The following is a 20,895-nucleotide window of genomic DNA, read 5'->3' as shown; positions in this document are numbered from 1 at the left end:
GGTTCGCTACTGTTAAGGAGCTAATGACGTGTCGCATGCGTGAAGGGACTTCGGTCCGTGATCATGGGGTACGAGTGATTTGGCTCATACAGAAGTTAGCAACTCTTGATTTGGTGTTGGAGCATGAACTCAACGTGGATTTACTGCTTCTGTCTCTTCCTTCTTCGTTTGACGGATTTGTGGTAAATTTTAATATGAACAAGATAGAGGCCACCCTTGAAGAGATGGTCAATATGCTTGTGACATATGAATCCACACTAAAGAAGGATAAACCAGCTTTCTTGGTGGGCTCCTCATCTTCTGCTTAGAAGGGGCCAAGTACGAAGGGTAAGAAACGTTCTGCCCCACCCAAGAAAGTCGAACCCGAGAAGAAGCACAAGACAAAGGCTTCAAACAATGGAAAATCCAAGGATGTTTGCCATTACTGCAAGAAGCCCGGTCATTGGAAGCGCAACTGCAAGGAATATCTAGAGCAGTTGGGAACTGCAAAGGGTATGTTCTATATTGAAATAAACATTTCACTTAATACTACTTCTTGGGTATTGGATACCGGATGTGGATCTCACATTTGCAATGATTTGCAGGTGATGACAAGAAGTCGCAGGCTTAGAATGGGTGAGACCCAGCTGAGGCTCGGGAATGGTTCCAGAGTTGAAGCTACAGCCATTGGAAATGTTTGTTTAATTTTGCAGAACGGTTTTAAGTTATTTTTAAGAGATGTTTTATTTGTTCCGGATTTAATTAAAAACATTATTTCTGTTTCTATGCTAGATAGAGATGGTTATTCTTGCAATTTTGTGAATGGGATTTGCAATATTTACAAGAATGAATGTTTGATTGGAAATGGACAACTTGAAAACGATCTATACAACTTAAAACTAAAAGACGTTCCAATAAATTATGTTGATAAACCGGCGACAACAAACAAAAGGAAAATCGATAGTCAAAACCCGGAAAACCTTTGGCACGCTAGACTAGGTCATATTTCCTCAAGGAGGATGAACAAGCTAGTGGGAGAGGGCATGTTTGATATGTCTGATATTAACTCTCTACCTACTTGTGAATCCTGCCTAAAAGGGAAAATGACTAAATCTCCTTTTAAGGGGAAACCTGAGCGTAGTCAAAATCTGTTGGATTTGATCCATACAGATGTTTGTGGTCCATTTAGAGTTGGGACTCAACATGGCCACACCTACTTCATTACCTTTACTGATGATTATTCAAGGTATGGGTATTTATATTTAATGAAATATAAGTATGAAGCATTTGAAAAATTCAAAGAATTCAAGGCTGAAGTAGAAAATAAGCTAGGTAAAAGTATTAAAGCACTTCGATCGGATCGAGGTGGAGAATACTTAAGTACCGATTTTTTGGACTATCTAAAAGAGAATGGGATTCTCTCTCAGTGGACTCCTCCTATGACACCACAGCTTAATGGTGTATCGGAGCGTCGTAATCGAACTTTGTTGGACATGGTTCGATCCATGATGAGCTTCACTGAGCTTCCACCTTCGTTTTGGGGCTATGCGCTTGAAACGGCGGTATTGTTGTTGAACAACGTCCACACTAAATCAGTGGACAAAACACCATACGAGTTATGGAATGGAAAAGCTCCTAAGTATTCGTACTTAAGGATTTGGGGATGTCCTGCTTACGTGAAGCAGACAGTGGGAGATAAGTTGGATAGTCGATCCAGCTTATGTTATTTTGTAGGGTATCCGAAGAATTCAATCGGATATTATTTCTATTATCCTGCTGAAACAAAGGTGTTTGTTTTTAGGAATGCCACCTTCTTGGAGAAGGAGTTCTTATTGGATAAGAAAGGCGAGATGATGGAACTCGAAGAAGTTCGAAAAGAACCCGAAATACAAAATAACGATCCTACGCCTCAGGAACCATTACTGGACACGCCTGAACCTAGAAGATCCGAGAGGACTTCTAGACCTCCTGTTCGATATGGTCTTCTTCTTGAAGGGGATCAAGATGAACCCGACATTGGATGTGATCCAAGAAACTTCAAGGAAGCAATTTCTGATGCGGATTCAAATTTATGGCTTGAAGCTATGCAGTCTGAATTGGATTCAATGCATACAAACCAAGTTTGGTCTTTAGTAGATCCTCCTGATGGAATTGTTCCAATAGGGTGTAAATGGATCTACAAGAGAAAGCTTGGGCCTGATGATAAGGTATTGACCTACAAGGCGCGATTGGTGGCGAAAGGTTACACTCAAAGACAAGGAGTTGACTATGATGAAACCTTTTCACCAGTTGCAATGTTCAAGTCCATAAGAATCCTTATTGCCATAGCTGCATGGTATGACTATGAGATATGGCAAATGGATGTGAAGACTGCTTTTCTTAATGGAGACATTAAGGAAGAAATCTATATGAAGCAGCCGGAGGGGTTCACATCCATGGGAAGCGAGCATAAGGTATGCAAGCTTCAGAGATCAATTTATGGTCTAAAACAAGCATCAAGAAGTTGGAACCAGAAATTTGATGAAACAATAAAAGATTTTGGTTTCATCAAGAACCCGGAGGAACCGTGCGTGTACAAGAAAGTAGTTAAGGATGCTGTGACATTCTTAGTACTTTATGTTGATGACATCCTACTCATTGGGAATGATGTAGGGATGTTGCAGTCAACAAAGATATGGTTATCAGGTAGATTCTCGATGAAGGATTTGGGTGAGGCATCCTACATTCTTGGGATACAGATCTATAGAGATAGATCTAAGAGAATGATAGGACTCACTCAATCAACCTACATCGACACCATATTGAAACGGTTTTCAATGGATGGGTCCAAGAGAGGACATCTACCCATGTGTCATGGAGTTTCTTTATCCAAGTCTATGTGTCCCAAGACTGATGCAGAGATAGAGAATATGACACATGTACCATATGGGTCAGCTATAGGTAGTATCATGTATGAGATGATATCTACCAGACCGGATGTAGCATTTGCTCTGAGTGTCACGAGCAGATATCAGGCTAATCCTGGTCAAATGCATTGGAAAGCCGTGAAGGACATTCTTAAGTACTTACGAAGGACTAAGAATATGTTCATGGTATATGGAGGACGAGATCTGAAATTGGAAGGCTATACCGACTCTAGCTTCCAAAGTGACGTGGATGACTCGAAGTTAACCTCTGGATTTGTGTTCATGCTCAATGGCGGTGCTGTCTCTTGGAAGAGTTCCAAGCAGGACACCACAGCGGATTCCACCACTGAGGCTGAATACATTGCAGCATCAGCTGCTGCTAAAGAGGCCGTTTGGATGAGGAAGTTCGTCCAAGAGTTGGGCGTCATTCCTGAATTTGTTGGTCCAGTCCCGGTGTACTGTGACAACACGGGTGCCGTTGCTCAAGCAAAGGAACCAAGGTCTCATCAAAGATCCAAACACGTACTGAGGAAATACCACATCATCCGGGAGATTGTGGAAAGAGGAGACATCACTGTCGAACGAGTGGCCTCTGCAGACAATATCGCTGATCCGCTTACTAAGCCCTTGCCAGGACCATTGTTTGACAAACATCGCGAAGCAATGGGTCTACGTAGTATGACTAGTTGGCTATAGGGCAAGTGGGAGATTGAAAGAGTGGGTGCCCAGTGAGCCAACTTGTGGCTATGGGCTTTGATGACTCTTTGTACAAACGATCTTTTGTTTAATGTAATTTACACTTTTATTAATGGCAATGACTTTATCTTTCTTCATATTGTTATATTATGATATACTATTGTTGTTTTGATAAAGACCTTGAATATACTATAGTGTATGTAAGATGTGGTAGAACATGGGGATGTCTATCATGAAATACATCTTATAGTCACTGTATATTCTAAACTGTTCCTAGTCGATTGAGCCGTCCGATAATAAGGATAAGGATCGCTCGAGTTTGAGACTAGCTTTGCGATGCGGAGTACCACGTTTCATTGGTAGGGAACATGGAGATGTTCGAAGCATGCAAATGGATATTCATAGGATGAATAATCGAACTACCCTATCCGGACTTTCCAAGTGGTTATCACTTATCGAGTGGATAAAGTCCGCGGTTTTGGTTGTACACCATTAGTCCTTACTACTTGAAACATCATGGAGACTCTATATGCTAGTACTGTGCTTTGACTCGTTTACCGACTCTATGGGGGTCATCAGGTGTCGGGATTGGGTATAGTTACAACACATATAGGAGTCGATGCATTGTTGTCAAGGATTCACCACATACTTGCGAGTGTGGATATCCTATGCGATCTGAGGAGATATTAGTGTGACGAATCTCTGGCCAGAGTACTTGATGTGATTTAAGAAATGATTTCTTAGTAGCACATGCGATGTCACTAATTTGATCTTCAAGATGTATTGCATAGTTATCGAATCTTGAGCGACTCTCGATATACCAATGGTTGTTTATTCGATCGGGATATATGGATGAAGGGACCGTACTGTACGCTAACCAAAATCTACTGGTTCTTGTAGGCACTATCAGTGATACCTAGGGAATCATGGGGCGATGTTGCTAGGCGCTTTACCATGATTCGTTGGGCAAGTCGGAAATCGTTGTTCCGAGTCACAAGGAGTTGTGAGCCCACGGCTAGCTGTATCCCTGAACCATTGAGGGTCACACAGTGTAATGGAGTTTTAATCCCCGTTGAGATAGTTAAATTTAAAGAGTTAAATTTAATGAATAAAGAAGTTGGACTTCTTAAATAAGAGTAAGGGAGTAGGATTTCCTAAAATGACATAGGGATGTACATTTTTGGAAACCACTGAATTCGGATTCAGAAAAATTTATCTTGACTTTAAAATGTGCAGAAATGGTTTCTGTGCACATTGGTAAAATCGGTTTATCAATCGGAGTCACGATGAATTTTATATTAATTTCTGAACATGCGGGCTTTGCTTGTCGGGCCTCAACTTATGACTAATGGGCCCTAAGGTGTTAGTGGCCTGCATTATAAATAACTTATTGCAGTACAGAAATTACACACAGTTGGTCATAATTTTGAGAGACAGTTTTCGAAAAAAAACCCTAGCTCTCTCTAGAAATTCGGCCGCCCCTCCCTCTCTCTGTCAGAGATTTTCCGGTCTGTGATTTTGAATTGCAGACAGGATTAGCGAATCAAATTCGTTATTCTCTTCGCAGAAAACTTCTGATAGATTTTCTAGTGCAATCTATCAGAGGGATTAAACCTCCATTCGTGGACCTGATTGAAGGAAAGCTTGTTCATCAGTTCCAGGGAGATACAAGAAGCGCAGAGAAATCTGTGTGGTGTCCAATAATCTCGCTTCGAGATTGAAGGTAAAATTTAATAATAGTTATTTAATTTTACACACACAAATAATTTAATCGTATGGTTGATACCCACACTATGGAATTGTTCCATACTAAAAATTTTAAACTTTCGCTGCACCGGGTATCAATCGTGATTGATCTGAACGCCAGTTACCCAACAGTAGCTTGGACTTCTAAAAAGCAAACATGTGTTGCTTTATCTTCTATGGAATCTGAATATATAGATGTGTCTTTCGCGAGCAAAGATATAATATGATTTAGAAGATTCCTACGAACTATTCCTTTCATAGATCCTAAAAAGAGTCCTACTACTTTGTATTGTGATAATCAAGCTGCCATCTACAATACAAAGAATGAGAGAATATCAAATCATAGCAAACATATTGCTATGAGGTATAACCATGTAAGAGATATGGTTAAAAGAGGAAAGATTGTACTCAGTATCTTCCAACAAATCAAATGTTAGCTGATCCATTAACTAAATCATTGAATGGAGAAAAGATCACCAAGGTCATGAGAAATATGAGAAATATGGGGCTATTACCGATTAATATAGTGTCTTGATTGAAACCAACTCTATCTTAAGGTACAAGTCAAGAATTTGGCATCTTAATAAAGGAGTTAAAAAGGCAATTCAATCTTTGACATTGGCGAAATGGAAACTTGGATACATTTCAAAGTGCATGAACATTTGGAAATAGTGGGGGTATCACTGTTCAAAGTCTCATATTTGGCCTATGCACTTATTTTTACCACAATGAGATAAGGATGATTTTAAATCCTTAATAGACTTGTAGCTTTTGTGGACATTATTGATGAGTCTACCTATGCAAGTAGAGAAGTGAGAGGCCGCTTCTTATTGGATTAAATCGGTGAAATCTTAGAGTACTTGCGAAATCCAGGATTTAGCACAAGGCCCATATATTTAATACATAAATGTGCTACCGAAATTTAAAAGAGCGAGAAATCCTACATAGTGAGAATATATTTCTATTGTGTTATATTCAACCATAAGTTAAAGGCTTTGTCCACTTCATGGCTATTCACCGTGTAAAACAAGTTTATATTTATTTATTTTATTATGTGTAAATAAGTGGGGGATTGTTGTATATTTTAATATATTTACATATAATAATTAAATAATATAGAATATAAATAACAAACCGTTTAAAATTTAAAATTCAAAAGAATTGGTTTCCAAATTTAAATGGAACGATGCTTCTTTTCAATTTAAGCGGTACCTTTTTGCTGAGTCATTCCAAATAGGTCTTCGTGTCTTTTCATGGCATTGATTAGTAAACTATATAATTAAGCAAATTAAGACTAACTAAGAAAAATTAACATAAAACCGTAAAAAAAACAGAGAAGCAAAGCTTTGGTTTGATATATATTTTTTTCGTGTTATACTTCGATAAAATAAGTGTGCTTTCTTGCTCTGAAAATTCGAGGGAGTGTAAACTTCGAATTTTGGTGATTATAGGTTTTGTATCCTGGAAGGTTAATTTCTTGATAACAATTTACATCATTTGTGGGAAGAAAGCATCAATTTTGGTGTGCCTAACCTATATACAAATTTCATTGCCCATTTTTATTCAACAATATTCAAAATTTATTAGCTATTATTAATAATTGGAGAAAATTACTTTTTTAGTTCCGTATGTTTGTCACTTTGCGATTTTGGTCCTCTATATTTTCAAATTTCAGTTCTCTATATTTTCAGATTTCAGTTTTAGTCCGCTATCTTTATTTTTTTGACAATTTTAGTCCTTTTTTTTATGTGGCGCTGATGTGGCACTAATTCAGTGCTGATTTGAAGCTGACGTGTATGGTGTACGTAAGCATTTTCGAATAAAAAAAACTGAAATTACCAAAAATCAAAACATACATGACTAAAAATGAAATATGAAAACATAAAGGACCGAAATCGCAAAGTGACAAACATAAAAGACCAAAATTGCAGTTTTTCTTAATAATTGTAATCTCACTATTATTCATTTGTAAAACTTGAACCATACTCTCCATAAAAAATAAAAAAAAAAATTGAACCACGTACTATAAAATGTCAAAGACTTGATGGCATACTTTGAGTTCCTTCTGTGCTTCAATTAACACCTAACTATTTCCGTGAAGCTTGAAGCCTTCAACTGCTTGTAGAACAAATCTTGTTGTAACTTACAAGTGAACAGGGTGTGATTTTTTTTTACTACAATTTTAAATTTAAAAATAAAAATTCAATATATAATAAATAATATAATAAAATGTAAATATATGATAGTCAAAGATCATCATGTGATCATTGTTAAAAATCAATTTCCAATCTTTCATTTTCATAAATATCTGTAATGCTATTTCATTGTGCACAAATGTGACCACAATCAATTATAATCTAGCTCAACGCACGACTCAATCTCAACTCAAAGAATTGTGAATTACATAAAAATAAAATTGAAAATTTTGAAAGTTTGATCCGAACAAAACTTTATTTTTTTTGTTATTAATAAATGAGTAGGTCTCTTGTGATACGATTTTACGAATATTTATCCGTGAGATGGATCGACATGATCCATATAGAGTGAAAGTAATACGTTTAACATAAAAATCAATATTTTTTCATGAGTCGAATCAAGTAGAAAACTCGTCTCACATAATTAACTATTTGGAATATGAGACGATGTCATAAAAATTTTTGTGTAAGTTTATTTATGAGATATATGTAATGACTGAGTCGAAAATTTGTATTAGATAATGATATTAGTATCGAATTCAACACAGAGAAATCATTTCTAATAATAAAATTTATTATAATTAAATCTCAAAACCGAAAGTTGTGAGTAACATCAATAATTTGGATCCTGATACCAAACGAAACACAAGTTGGGGCAATAACATAAGTCGTCGTACCTAATTTGCTTGCTTCGACTGTTTCCACTTGAATCAGATTTCTAAATTTTGCCTTTTTGTAATGGCAAGTGGTAATAATGGAGATGAAGCACCGACTATACATACAATTAGGCAACTACTTCACTGTGCATTACCTTATCCCACTACTTTCTTTTTCTTTTATACATATATATAAACATATCTCTTACTGTTCATGAGGTAAGCGCAGACTCTGCTTTTCTTTCTTTTTTTCTGTCGTTTATGTAAAATCTGAACAATCAATCATCAAACTACTGTCGCTTCTGGGGAAAAATTTTCGTGGGTTTTTCTTATATTCAGTGTTTATTGCTAAAGTTTTAATCTTTGTCTGTCTCGATCAATTTCCCCAGGTGGGTATTCTTGTTGTTCATTCTTTTGCTCTTCTAGTTGGATATGGTAGCCCTAATATTTGGTCGGAAATGTTTGTAGCTTGAAGATGTTACCCTATGCTAAAATGGGTGGTGTGTTTCTGTTTCGCTGTTTGTTGTTTTTGGAGTTTGCCCCTGCTAGGTTTACTGTGTACAATTCGATCTTGGGATTAGGTTGTTTCTTGAATTTTCTTGGTAAAGATTCTTTTACCCTTGTTTTGGGACGTTCATTGGTGTATTATTATTTCTGGAGCGAGCGATTCGGTGATTTTCCTAATCTCCTCTAATGCTGATGTCTTGTTTAAGGTCAATGGATGTTTCATTTTTTATGTTTTTTAATTTGCAGTCAGAAATTAAGGTTCGGCTTCCAGGTCAAAGCTCAGAATTGGACCTGTATCCGTGCTAAGAATGAATGATTAATGTGTTAGATAACATCGTTACATAGTTTAAGAATTCTAGTTTTGTCCTGAGATGGGTTCTTTAAGCTACACTTTTGAACGGAAGGGCGTGCTTTGTGCGGATGATATAGAACTGGATGTTGGTTTTTTGAGGAACAGAAATTGTGTGAAGGAATGGGACAAAGAGTCGTATACCGTCCCCTCTTGTGATGAAGTTGAAATTATGGAGTTTGTGGAGTCTGGTTTTCCCAATAAGATGAGGAAACCAGTTCTCGGCGGTCAACGCATAGAAAATCTAAGATATGACATAATAGACAATTCTTGTATATCCATGCCATCTTTTTCTGCTATAGCGTCGAACTCAATAGCGGAATTTGGAACAAGATTTTCAAGTTCTGCTCAAAATCACGATGTGTTGGCTGTTCCTAGAGAGCCTAGTAGTAGACGGTGTAGTGTAGAGAACTCGGTTCCACATGCTGTGGAGCCTTTAGTGCGTGCAAAACGAGGACGGATAACGAATTTGCAATCACACATTCCTGTTTGCCAAGTTCTTGGCTGCAACAAGGATTTGAGTTTGTCAAAGGATTACCACAAAAGGCACAGAGTATGTGATCTTCATTCTAAGACTGCTGTAGTTATTGTGAATGGCCTCCAGCAAAGGTTTTGTCAGCAATGCAGCAGGTACAGCTTCTTAACTTTAAATCCCCGAATCAGTCAGCAACTTGGGAAATCATTTCCGAGGATAGATACAGAGTAGTTGCTTGTGAATTCTGTTTAGAAAAGCTAAAATATTGTCCAGGGGTGCAGAATTATGTTATAAGATATTTTGTAGTTAAAAGTATTAAATGACATTAGCATTGCAGGTTTCACCTATTGCCAGAGTTCGACAAAAGCAAGCGTAGTTGTCGTAAACGCCTCGCAGGCCACAATCAACGCCGGCGAAAGCCTCAACTGGGTAAGTTGCGTTATACCTGTAGCCGTTTGATAGGCATATGCTATTGACTGATATGCTTTTTTGCCTGGGGTAACTATCACTATCAACTTTTTTACAGGTTCCATGTTTGCTGGGACAGATTTTTCGAACTCAACGGTGCTTTCCCCGAAAACATTTGATGGTGGTTTCTTTGGTCAGCAAAGTGCAGAGCTAATGAACTGCAGCAGGAACGTCAAGTTGGAACACGAACTATGTCAAATGCCACGAATAGAAGTGCCATCTAAATTCAGTCTGTCACTTCCAAAATCTCTTCTCCATCTGCGATATCCTTCTGAAAATTCTCCCGGTGGCCCGTTTTCAGTTCAAGAGTTATCTGCGGACTCAAATTCCAGCAGTGCTCTCTCTCTTCTGTCAGCTCAATCACAGAACTTGTTAAGCAATTCTTCTGGCATATCAATGGCTTACCCCCTGATTTTCCAGCAGCACACGAATCTCGTCGACCATAGTGTTGATAAATCATCTTATGGGGTCGCTCAAGAATCATTCCCTGTAGTTCCTGATATCACCTCCTCTATTGGTGCTGAAATTACTCAAAATATGCCTACTCAAAATCTCGAGTATTATCCGGCTCCTGCAGGTGCGAGCACTGTTGATTTAGTACAATTGTCATTACATCTGCAAAGAGTCGAAGACCAGAAATATTCCGACCAAGTCAAGCTGGAAATCGTATCTTCTGCTTCTTTGTTGCGCCACGAAGAGGACGGAAATCTACAGAGAGTCAATCCTCCCTGTTAAGGAATGAAAATACACAAGACTAGTATCCCGATTCTTGTTTATCAAATTTCCTATTGCATAGGAGTGTAAATAGTCAGTGAGTGTATATAATATATATGTTATTTTAGGGTGTAAATTAGTTTATGTATCGTGTATATATTTCTCTCTTTCCATGAAAGTTAACAAAGAGTGAAAAGTAGAGGTACTTCTTCATGGTAGCAGAGCAGCAAATCTTTCTGAAACTGCTTTTCTTTCCGAAAAATTGCAGCCATTATGTTCCACACCAACCCATGTGTAAGAAAAGGATTATCTAATATTGCAAAACTCGACTAACCGAGGCAGCACGATCCATTTTACCCTCATCACTTCGATCAATCTGGGCTCGTTCTTATTGCACACCACCTGAATGCTGAATGAAGTTACCCCGGAGTCACGACATGCTCATGGCCCTCACCATCGTACACGACGACGGCTTTGTCTGTGGTGCCACTTAGCATCATCAAACAATCACCATCACAGTGTAGGCTCTGCAACAATCTAGTAAAGGCAGAGCATTTTCATTCAAGTGCTAGGATATTGGAGCTAGTGTGAATTATAAAACCATAATTCTCATGAAAATCTGAGTTTAAAAGACCATAAATAGAGATAACAATAGCCCGAGTTTCAACCTAGTCAAACGGTTATTTGTGGGATTAGCCAAATCCTTCTTTAAGCACCTCACCTCTAACGGAAGTTGTGGTGACCTCAGGTTGCTAATCTCATCTTAGGGCAAATAATGATTAATAACACAATTAATCAAGTATTAAAATAAATACTCAAACCAAATAAAAAAAATATTTTTTTAGAACCTGCACCTCGCTCGATCGGTTAAATCCTACCGATCGAGCGAGAAGAAAATCTCTCTTCTCGGGTCTGAGTATATTTTGGTCTCGCTCGATCGCTCAAATCCTACCGATCGAGCTCGCTCAAAAATTACAATTCTCTCTTTTGCATTTTAAGGCCTCGCTCGATCGGTCAAATCTTGCCGATTGAGCGGCCGCTCTGCCCAGAAAATCTCCATAATTGTTTTGCTGCCAAAGCTGAATTTCAATCCCATAATTCATGCAAGATCAACTCAAAACATGATTTATTAGTTACAGATCAAGCACATAAACATAAACAACCTCTCAAGCATATATACATGCATTTGTTACATCAAAGAAATCACTAAATAACGATAGACGACATAAACTATCTCAAGTTTCATACATGCATTCCAAAACCAACAAGTTCTAAGGTTTGATGCTTCTAGATCTCAAGACTTCATCTACAACCCGAGTCCTCACTTGCTAGACTCTCTCTCCCAGTTGTCAATGACGTCGATGACCAGCTTCTGCCCCATCTGTTGTCATGCACACATACGAAACAAGACAACAGCCGGATAAACTCCGGTGAGAAAACAATCTCAGTATAACCAACATATAGAAATCTTTAAATAAATCATAAACGACTCTATTTAAACTCGACTCAACAAATAGAGTAATTAACGCTTCTATTGATCGATCGAGAATTGATTCATATATCTTCATTGCCATCAAGATTCGTAACCGATCTTGATATGAATATCCATCTATCGTAGCCATTCTGGGCTAGAAAATAAGGTTAACAGCAACCTTGGCATAGAATCAATTCATTATAGCATCATATCGACTCAAATTCAAAGATCCACTTTCTGGGATGGATCGACAACATCAAAATCAAATCAAAACATAAACACGTATGTGGTTTTTAGCGGGACAACTCAAGAAGAATCGATCTTGAGTTTCAAAAGCTCTGACTCTCGATGTCGTCATTATACCTTCGAATATCTCGGTTCTGAATTCTTCAATCTGAAATATAACAATCAAAATATTCATATCAAACTTCATTCAAGCTTATTATATCAGAAACGAATCAAAACCATCAATATATCGTCAATCAATCTCATTTCAATCCTCAACTTCTTCTTATTCGATTCAACTCGGCGTCTTGTATCACTAGCCTTCCAACTCAATTGAAACTGAAGAATAAAAATTCTATAACATTCATAACATCTAGATAAAGACTTCAGCTCAGGTAGAGGCTATCAAAACAGTCTAAAAACTCGATTCAACGGTGTAGCGATTGAAAATCGGTAACCGACAAAATACCGAAACCATTTCTAACTTCATACACAACTCATCAACAGTATAACAACAATAACCAACAGTTCAGAGGCTATATATATATCGAACTACATGCTGAAACTCATAATCAGTTCATTCAACAATCAATCTTCGATTCAATGTCAATATCCAATCGCATAAAAGCTCAAGAACATGCTCAAGATGTAAACAACTGATCTCTGCCAACTTTCAACCCTCAAAACATGCCAAAATAATTAGAAACTTACACGAAATCGAAGCCCTCGTCACAAGGATTCCAGAACACTTTCGAAATCGAATCAAAAGTTACGGCAATTTGAAAATCAAAAATCCAAAGGAAAAGAAAAGATCTCGGCTTCTGCTCTCAAATTCTGAATTTGATATATGTTATACACGTGCACATGCTGAATAATCAATATAATCTGATAAATTTGATTATATTTGCACTTTGGTCCCTCAAGTCTTCAAAAATTACAATTCAGTCTTCGGCCATCTTTTTAATTCAATTTCAATCCAAAATAATTTAAGAATATTAGAATTTAAATCAAAAGTCTAAGTATTCTCAAATTAAATATATTCGGATTAAAATTAAATAAATTCGGATTAATATTAATTAATCCCGGGCCTTACATTTCTCCCCCACTAAGACACGAGTTCGTCCTCGAATTCATAAGCAGTATAGATATGCAGTCTGTATACTCATAAGAATAAAGAATAACAAAAAACTGAATAAGAACTCACATCAGTGGAATAGATAAGAAAATCTCTGTCTCATGTCATCTTCAACTTCCCACGTTGCTTCTTCAACTCCGTGCCTACTCCATTGAATCTTCACCAATGGAATGGTCTTCGTTCGGAGTTGCTTTGTCTTCCTATCAAGAATCTGAATAGGTTGCTCGAAGTAGCTAAGAGTGTCATCCAACTCAGCTTCATCAGATCGAATCACATGAGATGCATCAGATATATACTTCCTTAACATCGATACATGAAAGACATCATGTATTCCAGATAAAGACATAGGAAGAGCGAGTCGATAAGCAAGATTGCCTATCTTCTCGAGAATCTCGTACGGCCCAATATATCGTGGAGATAACTTTCCTCGTTTGCCAAATCGGACTGTGCCCCTGAACGGTGAAATCTTCAGAAACACTCTATCTCCCTGATCAAAAGATAATGGTCGTCGTCGTATATTCACATATCTGGTTTGTCTATGCTGCGCTGTTCTCATTCTCTGCTGTATCAGCTTCACTTTCTCCGTCATCTGTCTCATCAAATCTGGCCCTAATTCAGGTACCTCAGAAAGATCATCCCAATACAGTGGCAATCGGCATTTTTTCCCATATAACGCTTCAAATTGAGTCATCTCGATACTCGTCTGATAACTATTGTTATAAAAAAATTCCACGAGTGGTATAGAATCTTGCCATGTAATACCAAAGTCAAGTATTACAGCTCTCAGCATATCCTCAAGCGTCTGAATAGTTCGTTCAGATTGACCGTCAGTTTGAGGATGGTAAGCAGTACTCAAATGTAAGCGCGTACCTAGAGCTTCCTGTAGGCTATGCCAAAAGTGCGAAGTGAATCTCGGATCTCGGTCAGAAACTATTGACTTTGGCACACCGTGTAATCTTACCAATTCTCGAATATAGAGATCTGCCATTTGATCATGACGATAAGTCATTCGGTAAGGAATAAATCACGCAGATTTTTTCAATCTGTCGATGATCACCCAAATAGCATCGCACCCTTGAGATGATCGTGGAAACTTCGTTACAAAGTCCATGGAAATGTGGTCCCATTTTCATTCAGGAATCGATAAACTCTGTAATAAGCCACCTGGTTTCTTTCTTTCAGCCTTCACTTGTTGGCAATTCAAACATTTGGATACAAATTCAGTCACGTCAGACTTCATTTGTTTTCACCAGTAATGATTCTTCAAGTCGTTGTACATTTTTCTGCCTCCAGGGTGAACACTGAAGCGACTACAATGGGCTTCTTTCAAAATATTATGTCTCAAGTCTGCAATTTTGGGAACAACTATTCGGTTATTCACATACAAGATATCATCGTCACTAACCTTGTACTCAGACTGATGTCCTGATCGGATCATTTCAATTGATTTTTGTACATTCTGATCGGCTTTCTGCGCTTCTTTGATACGAATCAGCAATTCTGGCTCAGCACTGATTGCATATACTCTCATCGGTCTTCTATCTGTCTCAAATACATACCCAGAAATACAACAATCATCAATCAAATTAGATACACCTACCGTAGACAAGGATAGAGCACACACCTTTCTACTCAGGGCATCCGCTGCTGCATTAGATTTCCCTGGATAGTATCTGATTTCACAATCAAAATCCTTCAATAAATCAAGCCATCGTCGTTGTCTCATATTCAATTTGGATTGTGAGAACAGATACTTCAGACTTTTGTGATCAGAAAATATTTCAAACTTCTCGCCGTATAAGTAATGTCTCCAGATCTTCAATGCAAAGACGATTGCAGCCAATTCAAGATCATGAATCGGATACCTGACTTCATGTGGTTTCAGTTGTCTAGAAGCATAAGCTACAACATGTCCTTTCTGCATTAAAATACATTCCAAACCCTGGTGAGAAGCATCAGAATATTCAACAAAATCACCAGTACCTGTAGGGATTTTCAAAATCGGCGCTGTAGTCAATCTCTTCTTTAGTTCGATAAAACTCCTTTCACACGCCTCAGACGAAATAAATGGTGCATTCTTCTGTGTAAGCTGTGTAATAGGCTTCGCTATCGATGAAAAATCTCGAATGAATCGACGATAATAACCAGCTAAGCCCATAAAACTTCGAATTTCTGGCACAGATGTCGGTCTCTGCCAACTAATCACAGCTTCAACCTTACTTGGATCAACTGAAATGCCATCTCCTGAAATTATATGACCAAGAAAAACAACTCTCTGCAACCAAAATTCACATTTGGATAACTTGGCATACAATTTCTCTTCTCTTAATGTTCTCAGTACAATTCGGAGATGATCAGCATGTTCACACAGATTCTTAAAGTACATAAAAATATCATCGATAAAGATAATCACAAAGTCATCTAAATATCTTTGAAATACTCTATTCATCAATCCTATAAAAACTGCTGGTGCATTCGTTAGACCAAAAGGCATGACTATGAATTCATAATGGCCATACCTGGTTCTAAATGTAGTCTTAGGAATGTCCTCGTCTCTAACCCTCAATTGATGATAACCAGATCGTAGATCAATCTTTGAATATATCAACGATCCCTGCAATTGATCAAATAAATCATCGATACGAGGTAAAGGATAACGATTCTTTACCGTTGCTTTGTTCAATTGCCGGTAGTCAATACATAATCTCATCGATCCGTCCTTCTTTCTAACAAATAATACTGGAGAACCCCATGGGGAAACACTCGGTCTAATATATCCCTTAGCCAACAAATCTTCGAGTTGGTCTTTCAGTTCTTTCAGTTCAATCGGTGCCATTCGATACGGTGCTTTCGATATCGGCTGTGTACCTGGCATCAATTCAATACCAAAGTCTACCTCTCTGAATGGTGGCAATCCCCGAATCTCGTCAGGGAATACATCGGCAAACTCATTTACCACTGGCAGATCAATCAATTTCGGACTAGTCTTCAGTACATCAACTGCATAGATCAGAAGTCCCTCTGCTCCCTTCTGTAACAAATCAGTCATAGCAATAACAGATATCAAAGGAATTTTAGATCTAGTACCCTTACCATAAAATTTCCATTCGTCAGCCATCACTGGTCTGAACCTCACTATCTTCTGAAAACAGTCAACTGTTGCTCTGTACTTGGTTAACATATCAATACCAATTATACAGTCAAAATCAAACAAACCAAGAACGATACAGTCAAGCTCAACTTAATTATCTTCGTACTGTAGTACACAGTTTCTAACAGACTTCACTGATACTATAAATTTTCCCAACGGTGAAGATATAGACACTACAATAGTTAATGACTCAACAGGCAATGAATACAATGTAACAAATTGTTCAGAAACGAAGGTATGTGACGCACCAGTATCAAATAAGACATAGGCAGGATAACCATAAAGAGAACAGTTACCTGCAATCACATCGTCCGGTGCCGCTTGTGCTTGCTCCTCTGTCAATGCAAACACTCGTGCTTGTTGCCTCGAAGGTTGATTCACCGTCTGACCTCCTCCTCTACTCTGTGCTGCAGTCTGTGGTTGGAAAGAGTGTACTGAAGTTACTTGTCTATCAGTCTGAGCTACTGGTCTAGACGATCCAGTACCCTGAGCACCTTCAGAGCCTCGTTATGGACAGACTCTCGCAAAGTGTCCCATCTTGTTGCAAATATGACAACTTCCAAATACACCTCGGCATTGTTCATTGGTATGTCGACCACCACACTTGGTGCAATAAACATCTGACCTCTGTCCAGCTCTAGACTGTCGGGAACTACCTGAACTAGAAGAGCTACTACCACCTGATCTCTTGAACTGTTTGCTCTTACCCTTGAAGAAACTTTTCTTTCCACTGCTACTACCTCCAGCTTCAAATCGAGGTGGCTGTGGAATCTGTGGCTGTTTTTGTGGTTGCTTCATAGGTTGGGGAACAAACTGAGCTCCTCTTTGTTTCAATATTCCTGCTTCTGCACCCTTTGCATGATTCAGAGCATCAGCAAAGGTACTTGGTATTCCCGAATTTACAAGAGTAAACACGTCAGGTTTCAAGCCATTTATAAATTGATCGGCTTGAGCTTCGTCACTGGCAGCAACATGTGGAGCAAACATCATCAAACTCGTAAATTTTGCAACATAATCTTCGATATTCATTTGGTCATGTTGCAAACTTGCAAATTCCGCTCCCTTGTCCTTTCGATAAGACACAGGAAAGAAACGCTGATAGAAAGCAGTTTTAAATACAACCCAAGTAATAACAGTACCTCGGTTTTCAAATGCTTTCTTTGTCGCTACCCACCAATTCTTCGCAAGGCCATGTAGTTGATGGATTACCAATCTCACTCGTCGTTCATCCGCATAATCAAGTGACTCAAATAACTGCTCTATATCCTCCAGCCAGTTCTCACAGTCAACAGAGTTCTCAGTCCCTTGTAGTGTTGGTGGTTTGAAGGACTGAAATCGTTTCAAAAGCTCCTCCATCGGATTGACATCACCAAACAGATCAACATAAGTACTACTTTGTCCATGTTCAGCTGCTGTCACTGGGACCTGTGCAGCATTTGTCTGTTCTGGTTCATTCACTGCCAATGTCTGTCTAACTCTCGGTGCTGGTTGGGGAGGCATATCTGATAAACAAACAGATTAGTGCACAGTTCATCATATCATAACACATTTCTGTTTCAATTCCTCCTCTGATTAGCACAATTATGCCTTCTCAAGAGATCGAGTTCTGATTCATACTCATTCAATACATGCTATTACTTCAATCAGATAATCAGATAGCATGTAATTCAAAACATTGTACGACATATTCTTCGCAAATTATCACAGTGTCATGTGACAATTTAACTTATGTAATCAATGAATCATATACCATACAAGTATGAAAGAAATAAATAAATCAAAATAGATGACTCGATCTACCCCGCTCATCTATTCTCAGTCCGAGAAACTTAAGCTTTGATACCACCTGTTGTGGGGACCTCGGGTTGCTAATCTCATCTTAGGAAAAATAATGATTAATAACACAATTAATCAAGTATTAAATAAATACTCAAACCAAATAAAAAAAAAAATTTAGAACCTGCACCTCGCTCGATCGTTTAAATCCTACCGATCGAGCGAGAAGAAAATCTCTTTTCTCGGGTCTGAGAATATTTTGGTCTCGCTCGATCGGTCAAATCCTACCGATCAAGCGAGCTCAAAAATTACAATTCTCTGTTTTGCATTTTAAGGCCTCGCTCGATCGGTCAAATCTTGCCGATCGAGCGGCCGCTCTGCCCAGAAAATCTGCATAATTGTTTTGCTGCCAAAGCTGAATTCCAATCCCATAATTCATGCAAGATCAACTCAAAACATGTTTATTAGTTCCAGATCAAGCACATAAACATAAACAACCTCTCAAGCATCTATACATGCATTTGTTACATCAAAGAAATCACTAAATAACGATAGACGACATAAACTATCTCAAGTTTCATACATGTATTCCAAAACCAACAAGTTCTAAGGTTTGATGCTTCTAGATCTCAAGACTTCATCTACAACCCGATTCCTCACTTGCTAGACTCTCTCTCCCAGCTGTCAATGACATCGATGACCAGCTTTTGCCCCATCTGTTGTCATTCACACATACAAAACAAGACAACAGCCGGATAAACTCCGGTCAGAAAACAATCTCAGTATAACCAACATATATAAAGCGTTAAATAAATCTTAAACGACTCTATTTAAACTCGACTCAACAAATAGAGTAATTAACACTTCTATTGATCGATCGAGAATTGATTCATATATCTTCATTACCATCAAGATTCGCAACCGATCTTGATATGGATATCCATCTATCGTAGGCATTCTGGGCTAAAAAATAAGGTTAACAGCAACCTTGGCATAGAATCAATTCATTATAGCATCATATCGACTCAAATTCAAAGATCCACTACCTATGATGGACAACATCAAAATAAAATCAAAACATAAACATGTATGTGATTTTTAGCGGGACAACTCAAGAAGAATCGATCTTGAGTTTCAAAAGCCCTGACTCTCGATGTCGTCATTATACCTTCGAATATCTCGGTTTTGAATTCTTCAATCTGAAATATAACAATCAAAATACTCATATCAAACTTCATTCAAACTTATTATATCAGAAACGAATCAAAACCATCAATATATCGTCAATCAATCTCATTTCAAACCTCAACTTCTTCTTATTCGATTAAACTCGGCGTCTTGTATCGTTAGCCTTCCAACTCAACTGAAACTGAAGAATAAAAATGCTATAACATTCATAACATCTAGATAAAGACTTCAGCTCAGGTAGAGGCTATCAAAACAGTCTAAAAACTCGATTCAACGGCGTAGCGATTGAAAATCGGTAACCGACAAAATACCGAAACCATTTCTAACTTCATACACAACTCATCAACAGTATAACAACAATAATCAACATTTCAGAGGCTATATATATATATCGAACTACATGCTAAAACTCATAATCAGTTCATTCAACAATCAATCTTCGATTCAATGTCAATATCCAATCGCATAAAAGCTCAAGAACATGCTCAAGATGTAAACAACTGATCTCTGCCAACTTTCAACCCTCAAAACATGCCGAAATAATTAGAAACTTACACGAAATCGAAGCCCTCATCACAAGGATTTCAGAACACTTTTCGGAATCGAATTCGGACGATCGGATAAAAAGTTACGGCAATTTGAAAATCAAAAATCCAAAGGAAAAGAAAAGATCTCGGCTTCTGCTCTCAAATTCTAAATTTGATATATGTTATACACGTGCACATGCTGAATAATCAATATAATCTGATAAATTTGATTATATTTGCACTTTGGTCCCTCAAGTCTTCAAAAATTACAATTCAGTCCTCGGCCTTCTTTTTAATTCAATTTCAATCCAAAATAATTTAAGAATATTAGAATTTAAATCAAAACTCTAAGTTTTCCCAAATTAAATATACTCGAATTAAAATTAAATAAATTCGGATTAATATTAATTAATCCCGGGCCTTACAGAAGTTGAAAAGGCTGGGTTAAAAAATTTAAACCCAAAAAATCTTGAACCCACTATCACTGAGGGTAGTGAGTTCAAAGTCTAAAAATTAAACATATTCACAATTTATAATTAATGCATGAACTAAATTATGCTTCAAACAGAATGAAATACGATTAGAACAATAACAAAATGCATGTTAAGTGTATGCAAGTTACGTGTTTAGCACCGGTGTTGGCAACATCTCCCAACAAACACTGTAGTCTTCAAAAATATTTTGATTAAATTTTCACACTTACTATGTCATGAGTTATTTTTTACTTC

At 37.7% G+C, this 20,895-nt stretch overlaps 1 protein-coding gene across 5 annotated transcripts; it reads left to right on the top strand.

Moving 5' to 3' along the window:
• Positions 1–8,238: 8,238 nt before the first annotated feature.
• LOC140871731 (squamosa promoter-binding-like protein 6) lies at positions 8,239–10,946 on the top strand. Of its 5 annotated transcripts, none has more exons than XM_073274406.1 (4): positions 8,239–8,397; positions 8,932–9,664; positions 9,847–9,938; positions 10,036–10,942. In XM_073274406.1, the coding sequence occupies exons 2-4, from the start codon at positions 9,057–9,059 to the stop codon at positions 10,710–10,712; spliced, it is 1,377 nt and encodes a 458-aa protein (XP_073130507.1). In that variant the 5' UTR covers positions 8,239–8,397; positions 8,932–9,056; the 3' UTR covers positions 10,713–10,942. The 5 variants fall into 5 exon arrangements, with proteins under 5 accessions (XP_073130507.1, XP_073130505.1, XP_073130506.1 ...); XM_073274404.1 differs by lacking the exon at positions 8,239–8,397 and adding an exon at positions 8,404–8,780; XM_073274405.1 differs by lacking the exon at positions 8,239–8,397 and adding an exon at positions 8,404–8,567 and having other exon boundaries at positions 10,036–10,941.
• The last annotated feature ends 9,949 nt before the right edge of the window (positions 10,947–20,895 follow it).

This window comes from Henckelia pumila, unplaced genomic scaffold (assembly GCF_033568475.1).
Source record: "Henckelia pumila isolate YLH828 unplaced genomic scaffold, ASM3356847v2 CTG_461:::fragment_3, whole genome shotgun sequence".
NCBI classification, from domain to species: Eukaryota; Viridiplantae; Streptophyta; class Magnoliopsida; order Lamiales; family Gesneriaceae; genus Henckelia; species Henckelia pumila.
The sequence above is the reverse complement of the archived record's forward strand: the minus strand, read 5'-3'. Positions and strand labels throughout refer to the sequence as shown.

Bases quoted from the DNA above. Each gene is read 5' to 3' on its own strand.
- LOC140871731 (XM_073274406.1), top strand. From the start codon at position 9,057: ATGGGTTCTTTAAGCTACACTTTTGAACGGAAGGGCGTGCTTTGTGCG. The intron at 9,665-9,846 runs GTACAGCTTCTT...TTAGCATTGCAG, and splicing joins TTTTGTCAGCAATGCAGCAG to GTTTCACCTATTGCCAGAGT. The intron at 9,939-10,035 runs GTAAGTTGCGTT...ACTTTTTTACAG, and splicing joins CCGGCGAAAGCCTCAACTGG to GTTCCATGTTTGCTGGGACA.